General features: G+C 35.3%; 1 protein-coding gene across 1 annotated transcript in view; it reads left to right on the top strand.

Annotated features, from left to right (window-relative positions):
* The window catches only part of MALRD1 (MAM and LDL receptor class A domain containing 1), a 253692-nt gene that overhangs the window by 205857 nt on the left and 34761 nt on the right, over positions 1–13074 (top strand). Inside the window, exons 34-35 of the mRNA XM_032182284.1 lie at positions 1470–1595; positions 2656–2722. Of these exons, the coding sequence (XP_032038175.1) occupies positions 1470–1595; positions 2656–2722 (193 nt within the window). The remainder of the gene's footprint in view (positions 1–1469; positions 1596–2655; positions 2723–13074) is intronic.

The raw sequence follows: 13074 nt of genomic DNA, 5'->3' as shown, positions 1-13074 counted from the left end.
TTTGGACGTGTGCTAGAAAAGGAAATAATAGTGGTTGTTTTTATCCTGCTGTCACCAGCAGCAAATTCCCTCTTCTCTATTATGACTTCTCCAGTTGTAGAACATTGTTGTGATTGTTTAAAAATCAGCCAAAACTTTTAAGTTCTTAAAAGATGAATTAAAATTTGAAACAAAATTTAATAGTCTTCTACAGATTTTTCTTTGACCTGGTGCTTAGGGACATGGTTTTTTTGGTGACATTGGTAGTAGGGTGATGTTTGGAGCAGATGATCTTGAATTGATTCTATGATTCTATGAAATGGTCAGTACACATAATTAAAAGGTTTGATCCCACAAACCCTTAATCAGATGAGCAATTTCATAATTCTGTAAGAATATCAAAACTGGCAAGAATAGGAAGGATTTAACTCCACTGTTGCAGTCTAAAATCCAACTGCAGCATTTTAAGTGTAGCTTACTCTTGTAGTGTGTAGGCCAGTGATTTAGACTATACCTAAGGGTGGAACAGGTATATCCTATAGCACAAGTGCCTGGCTGTTCAAGCTGGATTGCTCATTGCTGTATAAAGTGGCTCTTGAACCCAGGAGTAGGAAAGTAGTATGAAATTTAGATTTGGCACTGGGGTATTGTTAATATTTCTAGATTCTTTCTCTCCTAACCAAAATTAATGTGAATACATCTAACTTTAATGGAGTCAGAATTCCTTCTGATTTGGATTAGTTTTACAGTGGAAGATTTCAGTTCATATTACCTAAACGAAAACATTTAAAAATAATACTTCAAGAAAGCATAAGAGAATATTGTTTTAGATAAAATGACAAAACAATGCTATCCTCTATAGGACGATTCAGGACTATTGGGTATTTCCTGTATACCAGTGAGTCAGTAATAAATCAGTACCCAGAGGCTTACATGATTCCCATCAAGATTTTCCCTTCATAAGAATTCTGCAAAAATTTAGAAAAGACAACTGAATGCCCAAGAAAATAAAGGTGTGCAAGTTCCGGTTTTTTAGTATAACATTTTTCTGCTTTTTATACATTAAATATATCTCAGTATTTTGTTTCTTGTATTAGGAGGAAACTATATGAAGTCAATTTTTGTTTTGTGCTTAAAAATTAACTTCATAATTTTAAAACTACATTATGCCTGGGAGTTGACTATGTTGTGTGATAGTTTTTATGGGTTTTCATTGGCATTTTGCATCTTATTCTTTCAATGTTTTGAATAAATATGCCCCCTCTCCTTCACAAATACAACATGGGAAAAAACAGCATCTGTATTCTGTGTTTGTTTACCTATTTAGCTACTCAATAATAAAGCTGTACGACTTTAAAGACGAAAGCTTTTAAAGGTCATGTGGACCCAAGATTATAAACTATAATACAAATAAAGTTTTCTGATAGCTTTTTAACAATGAGAAAAGGGAATATAGCTGACAATAACTGCCATGTTACTTTTCCTTCCAGCCCTTACAGATTGTTTCAATGGTTCTGTGTTATGCGCGTCAACTAATCGATGCATAGCAGTCTCCCAGCGTTGTGATGGCATTGCAGACTGCATTGATTTCAGTCTTGATGAGTCCAGCTGTTCAGGTACTTAGTTTTCCATAAAAATGTCATTAGCAACACAAAAATACAGTAGTTTATTAATGAAACCAGAGGCAGCCCACAAACTAGACTGAATTCCCTCTGTTAACCGGTTTTCATCAGGCATGAATTTGCCTGATGAACATGTCAAACAGTAATAGTGAGAAAAACACAGCAAATAACATGTTAACATGTGCACAAGGGGCTTTTCTTTAGCTATAAACACATTGTTTAAAAAATTAAATAAAAAAATAAAATAAAAGGTCTCTGTAACATGCGCACTCTTAAGGCACTCTTGATTTTGCCATTTGAATAACCCACCTAAGTAAAATCAGCATTTCTGACTTATTGGTAAAATAACTTGCCCAGAAGTTTGTTATGTCTTTGCTATATATATGGAGGTGTGGGGAGTTGTTCTTGAATATGAGAGAAAACATCATGTTTTAACAGCAAAATTTAACAAGTTTACAATGCAGAGAGAATATGTACTTGTTAAATATGATTGATAAGGAATATTGTCAGTGAAAAGGAATGTATTCAGAAATTAGCTCAATGTAGAAGAATACAGAACATAAACTCATAGACTTTCATGACAGTAAATTAAAAACCTTCCACTATTTTTTTTTCAGACAACACATCTTTTAAGTAATTGGCTTTCCAACATTTCTTAAAACTGTAGGTGTCCACAATGAATAAAACTATATTTATTTGTCTCAGCAAATGATTTTATGTGGCATATACCTCAAAATCAAAGAATTAGACTTAATTTAATGTATTACATTTGCTTTTATTATGCATAAATATCATATTAAACCATAGAAGAATATATACTGTTGTGCTGTGATTACACATTGTTGTAGTATTTGACAGTCATTTATCTAACTGGAAAACATATTTGTATTTTACCAGTTACTGTAAACACCGTGTAAATAGAATGGATTCTTTTTTTTTTCATGATATGAAATGATAAATGATAAATATAATAATGAATGATAAATATAATAATGAGGGTGATGCTCGGGTGAGATGGGGAATTCCATTTAAATTTTTACTTTTATTTTTGTAGTCTGTCCTGAAGAATACTGCAAAAATGGAGGAACCTGCATCATCAAAGATGACATTCCCTTATGCCAGTAAGTTTCATGGGGATTGATCTGCAGTTCAGACTGGGTAAAGGAACTGTTGAAAGAGTATTTTTTTCCCCCCTATGGACTGAAATGACACTCAGTAGAAACGTATTTTTAAAGTCTCCATAACTAGCATACATTTATTTACAGTTGCTGAATGAAAGAGTATTTTGAGAAGAATGTTACTTATTCAGTAGAATTTTCTGTAACTTTCATCCATCTTTACATGGGACAGCCTGTTTGCCTGATGCCTTTCTTTGTCTTATGCTTCACATTTAACAACATGTATTTCTATGAAAATTGATATATTATATACAGCAGGTATTGTGTCCCTCAGATGAGATTTATAACAGGCCATATTCTTGTTGGTGCCTGAACTTGTACCGTATTTCTGTTATAAAGCATTAAATATATGCTTGTATTTTTTCTGGAAATGTTCTATGTTGAAAACAAACAAACAAACACTTCTGTTGTGGAATGTAAGAATCATTAGAAAGTGTCTTGAGATATCTGACAGTTTTCATTTACACAACATATCAGTCTGTTTCCCACTGGGAAATTACAGGAGACTTTTAAAGTGCAAAGAAAACAATGTTGTTCTTTATCACAGTTTTGTCCTTCATGTATTTTAGTGGATCTTGCCAAAGAGTTTGCCAAATTACTAGAAAAGTAGAAAAGTGACTGTCTTATCAGTCTATCTGTCTTAGTCATGACCAGACATTGAGGTTTGTCTCTTAGTCTCTAGGTAACTCACATTAATAAGCCTACTGACAAAATTTCAGTTATTGAAGAGCCTGTATCTTTCACGAGAGATGTATCCATTGCTGATTGACAGAATGTTATAAATAACATACTCAGAAAATAAAGGCATTTCATACATGATGACTTTCATATATGAATACTTTGATTTAACTCCCAGAAAACATTGTTAATTATATACAGATTTCCAAAACAATGTCCAGTAGTATAGCATAGAGAATGGCCTCTGCCAGATGCTTGGAATTTTGTCAAGATGGCTGTTTCAAAACTTCCTGGTACACAGAGAGAAAGAGGAATGAAAACATGGGGGAGGTTGCAGATAACATGTAATGGATAACCAGAGGAAAAAGAGGGATTGGGAAACCCGTGGTGGTTTTACCCTACTGGGCAGTTGAACAGTTGTGCTCTCAATCCCCCTTCCAAAAGGAACTGTGTGAGAAAATACAGTGAGAAAGGGGTCAAGGACTGAAATACATACAGGGAGATCACTCATCGATTACCATCATGGGCAAAACAAACCCTACATAGATTCATGTAGTTTATTGCCTACTACTAACAGGCTACAGCAGGGAGAAATTAAAAGCAACCAAAAAACACCCTCCCTTCTCCCTCCACCCTCTTCTACCTCTTTTCCCCAAGTAGCACAGGAGATTGCATTCGCTCTGTAATGCTTTGTCACTCTCTGCCCCTGCTCCGCGAGGGGTGCCTCCCACAGGATGCTCTCCTTCCTGAACTGATCCTGCAGGGGCTTCCCACAGACAGCAGCTCTTCAAGAATTGCTCCCACATGGCTCCGTACAACAGGGTCCACCCATCTCCAAGGAGCAAACTGCTCCAGCACCTGTCCCCCATGAGCGGCAGCTCCAGCCCGGGGCCTCTCCATGGGCCACAGCCTCCTCCAGGCCACATCCACCTGCTCCACCAGGGACTCCTCCATGGGGGTGCTGCAGCGTGGAGATCTGCTCCATGTGGGACTGATGGGCTGCAGGGGTACAGCCTGCTCCACCAGGGGCCTCTCCATAGGCTGCAAGGGAGCTTCTGCTCCATTCCTGGAGCACCTCCTGCCCTCCTGCTGCACTCACCTTGGGGTCTGCAGGGCTGGCTCTCACTCCTTGCTCTCCTAGCTGGTGCTATGCAGCAGGTTTTTTTTTCCATTTCTTAAATCTGCTCTCACAGAGGCACAACTAACATCACTCACTAGCTCAGCTTTAGCCAGAAGCAGTTCCCTTTTGAAGCCGGTTGAAACTAGTCCTTAACATGGGGCAGTCCTGTCAGCTGTTCTTACAGAAGCCACTCCTGAAGCCCTCCTGCTTCCAAAACTTTGACACGTAAACCTAATATAGTACCAATCAAAACTTTATAATGTTTTGAAGGAATTAAGCATACATATAATAACAGAGGAGTTAGCCTTTCCTGAAATAAACCTCTGTATATTTGAAACCCCCACACCAGCATTATGAAAAGAAAAAAATGAACAAAAATGTATCTTGAATGCAGAAATGTAAAAGTACTGCAGTTTTTCTAGAGTAAAAAAAAAAAAAAAAAAAAAAAAAAAGGATGAAAAGGATGACAGAATTGTATGGAGATTTATTCTCCACAGCAACTGCTACTCCAGACTGCAGGCTAGATCAGGAGAAAAAAAAAAAAAAAAAAGGCAGGAAGTCTGTGGGACAGCAAGGAGAATCCTGAAGAGAGGAGAGTGCAGAAGATAATGCCCTGACTCAGAAGTGACAGATACTTCCTAGATACCCAGCTGTAACCGTGGAGGTAAAGTGACCCCAAAAGTCACTGAGTTTGAGTAAAATGAACAGGACTTACTCTTCAGTGACACAGAGAGCAAGATTTTGTGTTGGCATATCCTTCTTTTTCTTTTTCTATTTCGCATACACAATGAATTCTGGTCTTCGACTACTTGAGATACTTTTGTTCTAGTTCCTGTTAAATAAAACCTGGCTCTGGAAGTAAAAAGTGCCTTTGGCCTTCTCTGAGGCACTTGGTTTAGCAAAATAAAGCCTGGTCTGATTGCAAAGCTTTGGCTGATTCAAGGCTCCATCACGGTCCTATGAAAACCCAAATCCCTGTTGATCTTATCTTAATCTGAGGTACTTTGATTGAAAAAATACAGTGCCTGGAAAGCATTTTTAATGATGACAAGGGGTGATGTGTTTTTTTTCTGTGTTTTTAATGCAATGTGGTTGAACTAGTTAGCTGTATACATTCCTCCAAATAGCTCAATATGTCAGCAGGGAAACAGAACGAATTTGCAGTAGCTGCTAAAGCAAAATAAATAAAACATTTAAAGAGATTGAGAGTTGATAGTAGATTATATGTATAAATATATGAGATTTTGTACATTTACTACTTCTCAAGTGCTTTTGGTGCTGTATAATTTTATATGAATTCTCCATTGTTGCTAGATATATAACATGAATATTAAGGATGTGAACCTGACTTCAGCAGCTTGTAACTAAGTGGGTTCTGTAGAAGGTAGAAGGTGAGCTCCAAAATCCTATTATGAAGAGCTACCAGTAGACCAGGTGGAAAAGATAACTGTGGATAGAACTCTAGAAAAGTTCAGCATTTACTGGAGTGGGTAACAGGGTTGATATATAGGGTTGTTGTCATTTCTGATGTTACTGAAAATAGCTTTTCTTAGCTGGTAATGCATGTTGTAACCTCAGTGCGAATCCACAGTGTTTAAGAAAGTTATCGCGGTGAATGTCCTCAGTGAGAGTCTGCAGAGCAATGGTGCTTTGCAGGTGATTATTAGCTTGCTACTTGAATGAACCCAGCTTGATGGCTGTGCTGGTTTTCTCTGATAGGTTTGAGAGCCATTTGTGTTCATTTCTCCTATATGGTTGGAAGAGTATTTGGAATACACGTAAAACATGTTTATCTTGTTCTTACTGTTTCTTGGGTGTGCTTTTTGACTGCCAAACTCGATGGAACTCAAACACTATGGTCACTCTTATTTCACAAAACGTGGCTTCTGTTTGTCCTGAGTTCCCTTTTGTAGTAGATGTGTAGCCAAGTAGCTACTGGGCTAGTGCTGGCAATCATATGGTTGCACATGCAAATAATCATAATTTGAGCAATAATGCTAGATTTTTCGTACATACAAAGGTCTTATTTCCAAAATTTTCTTTTCACTTTTTACATGTACCTTCTCTATTTTCATTTTTATTTATTTATTTATTTATTTATTTTTTAAAAATAAAGACCACAGAGCTCTGGAAATATAGGGAAACAATCTGGGAAATGTGTCTTTGTAACCCACTGAAATGGAAAGGTGAGGCTTCAAAGACTGTATTAGTGCTGGAAAAACAAACAACAACAAACAACCAACAAACAAACAAAAAAACACCACCACCACCAAAATGAACCACACTGAGAATAGTATAAAAATGTTCCTTCCCAGACCAATAATGCAATATTTTAACTCTCATACCAATTAGACAAGATTAAGATATATTCACATATAAAACATACTAAAACTTACATATAATAAACTCATTATAGTGCTTGCTATTCCTTTTATTTTATATAAACACTTTCTATGTAATATACCAAAATTCAGAGTAGTTGCACTGTACATGTACTATACAAAAGAGTATAAAGAGAGTGCTTTTATTAATTCCTGGCCTAAGAAAGCTTTATCCTTAAACAGAAAATGTAATTACATTTACTGCCCTGTAATTAAACAGTCATGTTATAAATTAGAAATACATCTTCATTAAACAATTTTGAATATGTACCATCTAGCTAATGAAGCTCTAGAGATAAGAATTTCAAGGACTCTTTATTGATAGATAATTATTTAATGTTATCTTTGTAGTTGTGTATCTAAATGCTGATCTGGCCCCAAATACAGAAATTAAATTATTTTGTTTGTTTGCTTTGATTGATAATTGTGAAAGAGTTGCCTTTTCTTTTTACTTTTTAGAAAAGAATATATTTTGCAAGGTTATAATTGGTTCAGATTTTGCTTATTCTGCTTAGAAAAGCTATAGTCTATTTGATCGCCTATTTTTTACCTCTCTCCTCCTCCTTTCTCAAATGAGCCCTTTATTCTAATCACAACTGGTGTGTTTTAATGGACAAATACAGTATTTTATCCCCAGTGGCACAATAACACTATTCTACAAATATGAAAACATTACTTTGTAGTAGTTGAGACATTTTCTCAGAATCTGATTTTGTCTTCAAAGTGCTTACTTCTGCTGTGCAAAATACATTTTTTTGAGAAGAAACCCTACAAGGTGGCATGCAACTTTAAATAATGTCATAGGAGACTTGTTCAATGCATTTTCCAGACAAGTATCATGTGTGCCAAATGACGGAAATTTCACGTCCTGTCTGGGCAATGTCTTCCAGTGAGGAATGACTGCATTTTTCTAGACTCTTGCCCTTGGATCTACTCTAACATGTGCTGTGGATTTTTGAGGAGGGATGCTGATAGTTGTGTTTAAAAACGAAAAGTAGGGGAGTTGTTTAAATATCAGAAAGTATACCATGAAAAAGTATTCCCAACTAAGAAAATAAAATGCTTGGAAGCATCTAGCCTGTCATCTGGTGAAAATATAAAGCCCAGAGAGTGACAAGACAGACGCATCCAATTCATTATTAAAATGAGTTTACAATGGGAGAAGATGACGATTCCCATTTCAGCTGTTTGTCCTGCTGATCTCAGAGATTCCCACCTCAGTTGCAGGCAGGATTGCTGGTGTAACAGCTGCTGAATCACTGCGGGTTACAACCTGCTGAAGCAAAGCAAACTGCTACTGAGTTCACAATTTTTGTAAGAATTTTCTTTTAGATTTGCTGAACAAATACGATATAGCTAAATTGGTAAAGCTGTTTAGAGCCTACATATCTACCAAAGAAAGTGTTAGTCATGCAGAAGTACTTTTAGATAGGGAAGGAATGGAACAAGGGTGTAGCTATGAATGAAAAGGAAAACTATCACAAGAAGTCAAAAAGATAAGACATTGAAAAGGGATGTTATGCTAAGATTTGACTTCTGGGGAATGAAGACAAAGGAATATTTTTATATGCCTTTAGACATATGTAAGCACATATACAAGCATACATAGCTGACTTAGAAAAGCATGTTCATAACCTTCCATTACCCAAGAGCCATCTGAAAAGTGATGTTGATGCAGATAAAATAACAAATTCAGTTTGCCTGAGTTGGGTTAATTTGAGAATGAAAGGACAAAATCTCTATTCTCCAGAATAAACAAGACACAGCTTATTGTGAAATAAAATGTACAGTATATTGATGCTTATGTAAAACTCTTTCCTAAAATCTCTATTTCCTTTATTATTTTCTGTTCATTTTGTATCTTATTCAGAAAAGTTTCATGATATCAAGATGTTTATTTCTGATTAAGTAATCCTATTGCTTCTTGATTTTCATGTTTCTGACTTCATAGTCTTTCCCAAGACAGACAATCATGTCATTAAGAATATATATGGGATAACAGAACACTAAGCATCACAGGAAATTGAACTCTTCAGGAATGTTTCCCATTTCATAAAAAAGCGGTAGAGTTATGTAAACAGCAGAAGTATATGCAACCTAAACTGAGCCATCTCCCAGTAATATTTCTTGCATGGCTGCTGATATATAGAGAGAGAGGGAATAGTGATTTTTTTTTTCCACCAAGTGTTTTAATTTAAAAATAAATTTGTCATGTTTAAAACTTCTGTGTTTGCTTTCGGCAGACATATGAAATGATCAGTTGAGTTCAGCTAGAGGTTTGTGGAATTTTATACACTCAAACATTAATAATTAATGTTTTCATTCTTGCATTAAGAATACAAGTAATACAAAAGAATCATTATATATGTGATCTAGGTATAATGCCCTTCTTTTACAGTCTAAAATATTTCTAAAATTTGTAAATATTCTTTAATTGTTCCCTGTACCAGGGGAATAGTTTATTCCTGAATTAGTACTTTACCAACCCCACTGCAACTCTAAAAATCAAAGTGAGACTTATATTTAGAGTTTGATCAAAATAAATTATGTTTTAATATATAATATTAAAACATAATGATGTATATATGTAATCTTATTCATAAGAGTATATGCAAATAGACATAATTTAGCAGATACAGTGAAAATTACTTAGGCATATAAGAATGCTTATGGGAAAAAAAAATCTGTTCAGTTGGTTTTTGTCTCCCTCTTTCCTCTACTAAGAAATCTTAGTATCAGAAGTGCTTGAGATGCTAAAAACATTCAGCCTCTCTGATAAATATCCTATATTTCTATTTTGATTTTCTGTTCCCTCTTTAAAAACAAAATCAAAGTGAAATAAGGTTTCTACCATAGGAAGATTTTATTATTACTAAATGAAGAAAAATGTCTTAAGAGCACCTTTACCTCTGAATGACCTATACCCCAAGACTATAAACATCATTGCACTTAAAATTCAGGAGACAGTTTTGTCTACAAGAGGGACAAGTTTAGGATCTAGGAAATATATCTGTCAGAGAGGATGCTTATTGAGTGATAATGAGAGAGGTTTTTACAGGGGAGGATGTTAATTAATGTTGGATACTGGATGCTTGCCAAAGTATGAGGGTTCCACAAAGGGTTAGTCCTATGAACACCAGATGCTGAAGAGTAGGAGAAATAGATGAAAAGCTTAAAATCATAACATTTTTGAATCTGATTTACTCATAACAGGAAGGAATAGGTGTAAATTCACAGAAATACTTTTCAATAAAAACAAAACCTGACAACAGTTGAAGAATTACATACCAGTGAAGGAAACATTAACACAAGGTTTGCAAAGATTACTGTGCTAAAGCCCCTTCTTCTTCACATTCATGCAGCTGCTTTTTTGAATTTAAAAACATCTTGGTATATCCATTCATAGGCCCATAAATTATATATATGACATCAAACAACTGTTAATACACTCTAGGTTCAGATATTCTTACTTACCTTTCAGATTAAGTCATTCTAGATTTAAATGAATAGAAAACAGTACCTTGTCTGAATATAGTATTCTCATATCCTAAGATTATCTCTGCATGTCTGCCTATCAAAACTTCATTGCTTAGGATCAGCTCATCACTAGAGATCTCTCTAGGAGGTACCTGGATGCTACAGGTTGAGTATACCTAATACAATGCACAATATTTTATAGAAGTTGTTAGGGACTTAGAGATTTTTGTAAAATCTATATAAAATCAAGAAAATTATTAAGAATTTTGAACTTTCACTGCATTGAGGAAGGTTTCAATGCATTTATGCCTGTGCTTATGGTGGGAGGAAAGGTGAGGATGGTGGAGATCTGTATTTGATAATGTGTTATTATATAAATTTTGTAGGAAAGACAGCTAGCTTCTATTATGTACTAACTACATCCTGGTATGTGTCCTAATGACTCTAACCCACAAAACTCCCTGGTGTTACAATGTCCTCAAGCTATCTTGCAGGTTTACAATTTTCCCTCTTATTCAGCCACAGTGAATTTAAGTCTCCAAGAATTATACCCTTTGTGCTGTTGCTAGGTGGCTAAGGGATTGCCTAAAAGCAGCAAATTCTACTAAATTAAGAACTTTTGAACTTTTCTTCCTGGCTTTTGTAGTGTTGACTGATCTGGAAAGCTCCATGCATTTTAATTTTAAACACATGCTAACATAAAGGATTTTTCTCAATGCTTGGAAGGATCTTTTCATGTTTGCTATTGCTCTAATCAGCTACCAGGCTGCATCTCTAAGAGGGAAGCAGTAACTATGTGCCATTCCCACACAGACTTTTTTATATTACTCCAAGGAAAAGTACATATACATTAAAGAAAAAATAATTTTGCCCACTTCTAGTCTGCAAGTCATACTTTCCATGTACAGAAATATTTCTCTTTCAAAAATATGGATTGAAGTTGTGAACTTTCAAAAATTTTTTTTTTAAGTACGTAAAGGTAAGCTGGTTCATGCAAGAGTTTCAATATTGATCTCAGCAGTGTTACTCCAGAATAAACATCAGGAATAAATTAGAGCAGACTGATGTTTTGATCATTTGCTTTTAAATGATGGAGGTGAAAAAAGTTTGGATTTAACTGTACTATTTCTCTGTGGATGAAAAAATGAATTGGCCAGGACACATAATATTTTGTTTTGTCTTTGTTTACTTGGAATATGTGTGCTTTTGCATCGACAGATTAGATAACAAATAACACAGATAAATCACATGTCAGATTTCTGGAAAGTCATCAGATGGCTACCTAATCACCCTCAAACAAACGATGTCTTAACTCACCTTCTGTCCAGCCACATGGAAGCCAGACTGGTGATTCTGCTAGTGGTCAGTGAGAGGGGACTGTCAAAGAGCCCAAATAGGTTCCTACATTTTTCTATCTAGTACTGTACATATTTAGAGTACCTTGGAGGCCGTACAAATTCCTTGGATGTACTGCAGGTATCAACTATGTATGACCTATGAAACTATGTCCTTTGCACATAGATTAATCTTTGTAAAGTTCCTGTTAGAAAAGAAAACAGTATTGGAGCCAGCCATAGGTGATAATGGCTTCTTTAATGTAAGTGCTAGGTGAGATTATACAGGAAGAATTGTCTAAATTCTAACATAAATTATGTTCAAGTTCTGGTTTGTTAATATATTAGAAAAATAATTTTATTTCTATGTAAGTTCCCTTGTTTCCATTTAGAACATTTCAGTTTTGTACCTTCCTCACTTTTCTTTATTAGCTATTGTATTTTCCATTGATGAAATTTCTGCGGTACTGCATTTAGTAGCAAAAGCAAATAAAAATAAATACATAAATAAAAATTTATTGGGGTAATAAAATGAAGCTAACAAAAAGATGACTGCCAACAACTAGTTTCAAAAATGGAACCTGTATTGTGCAGTCCTGGCATACCTGACTTTCCTGCACAAGCCACTGAAAGTACAGCTTTTCATGACTAGGAGCTAAACAAAACGATTTTTAAGTGTTGTTAAATTGAAAACATGCTAACACATGTTTTGCATAGAGTAGAATTCTATTTTTTCTATAGTTATTTCAACTACAGCAATTGCATTTTCACGTTTTTAGGTACTCATGTTATCAGGTATTAAAGCCTCCCTCCCTCCCTCCCTCCCTTTTGATAAATTAATACTTTATTAATGTTCAATTTATTTGGGACTTAGGAAGATGGAATAAGAATTTCCCCAAACTTGTTTAATATTTTAGTATATGATAAATATTGTGTTTACATTGTCATAGAAATCCACTGAGGTTGCCTTCACATCCCTTTTGCTTCCAGAGGTGAAAGTGAGGTGATTTGGTAAAATATTTTTTGAGGCACAGGTGCTATTATAGGAATTTTATCAATTTAATCTCCACTCTGAACCTTCCCTTTTACCTACAGGCAGGTTGTGTCTAAACCTCACACATTCTTTGATAATTTAGCATTTTAGAATGCATTCTTACCAGTCACATCTAACAAATGTTCTTGCCCAAGCTGTCTTTACTATGTGCCTCAGTTACTACAGCACTGTCACTTCTTGCCTAGATGACTGCAGGGTTGCTAGGTTGATCCTCAGAAAGCAGCTGCAGAGAGTACTCTTCTGATCATTGC

Source organism: Aythya fuligula, chromosome 2 (assembly GCF_009819795.1).
Source record: "Aythya fuligula isolate bAytFul2 chromosome 2, bAytFul2.pri, whole genome shotgun sequence".
Lineage (NCBI taxonomy): Eukaryota > Metazoa > Chordata > Aves > Anseriformes > Anatidae > Aythya > Aythya fuligula.
Note: the sequence above shows the minus strand (reverse complement) of the source record. Positions and strands in the feature narration are given on the sequence as shown.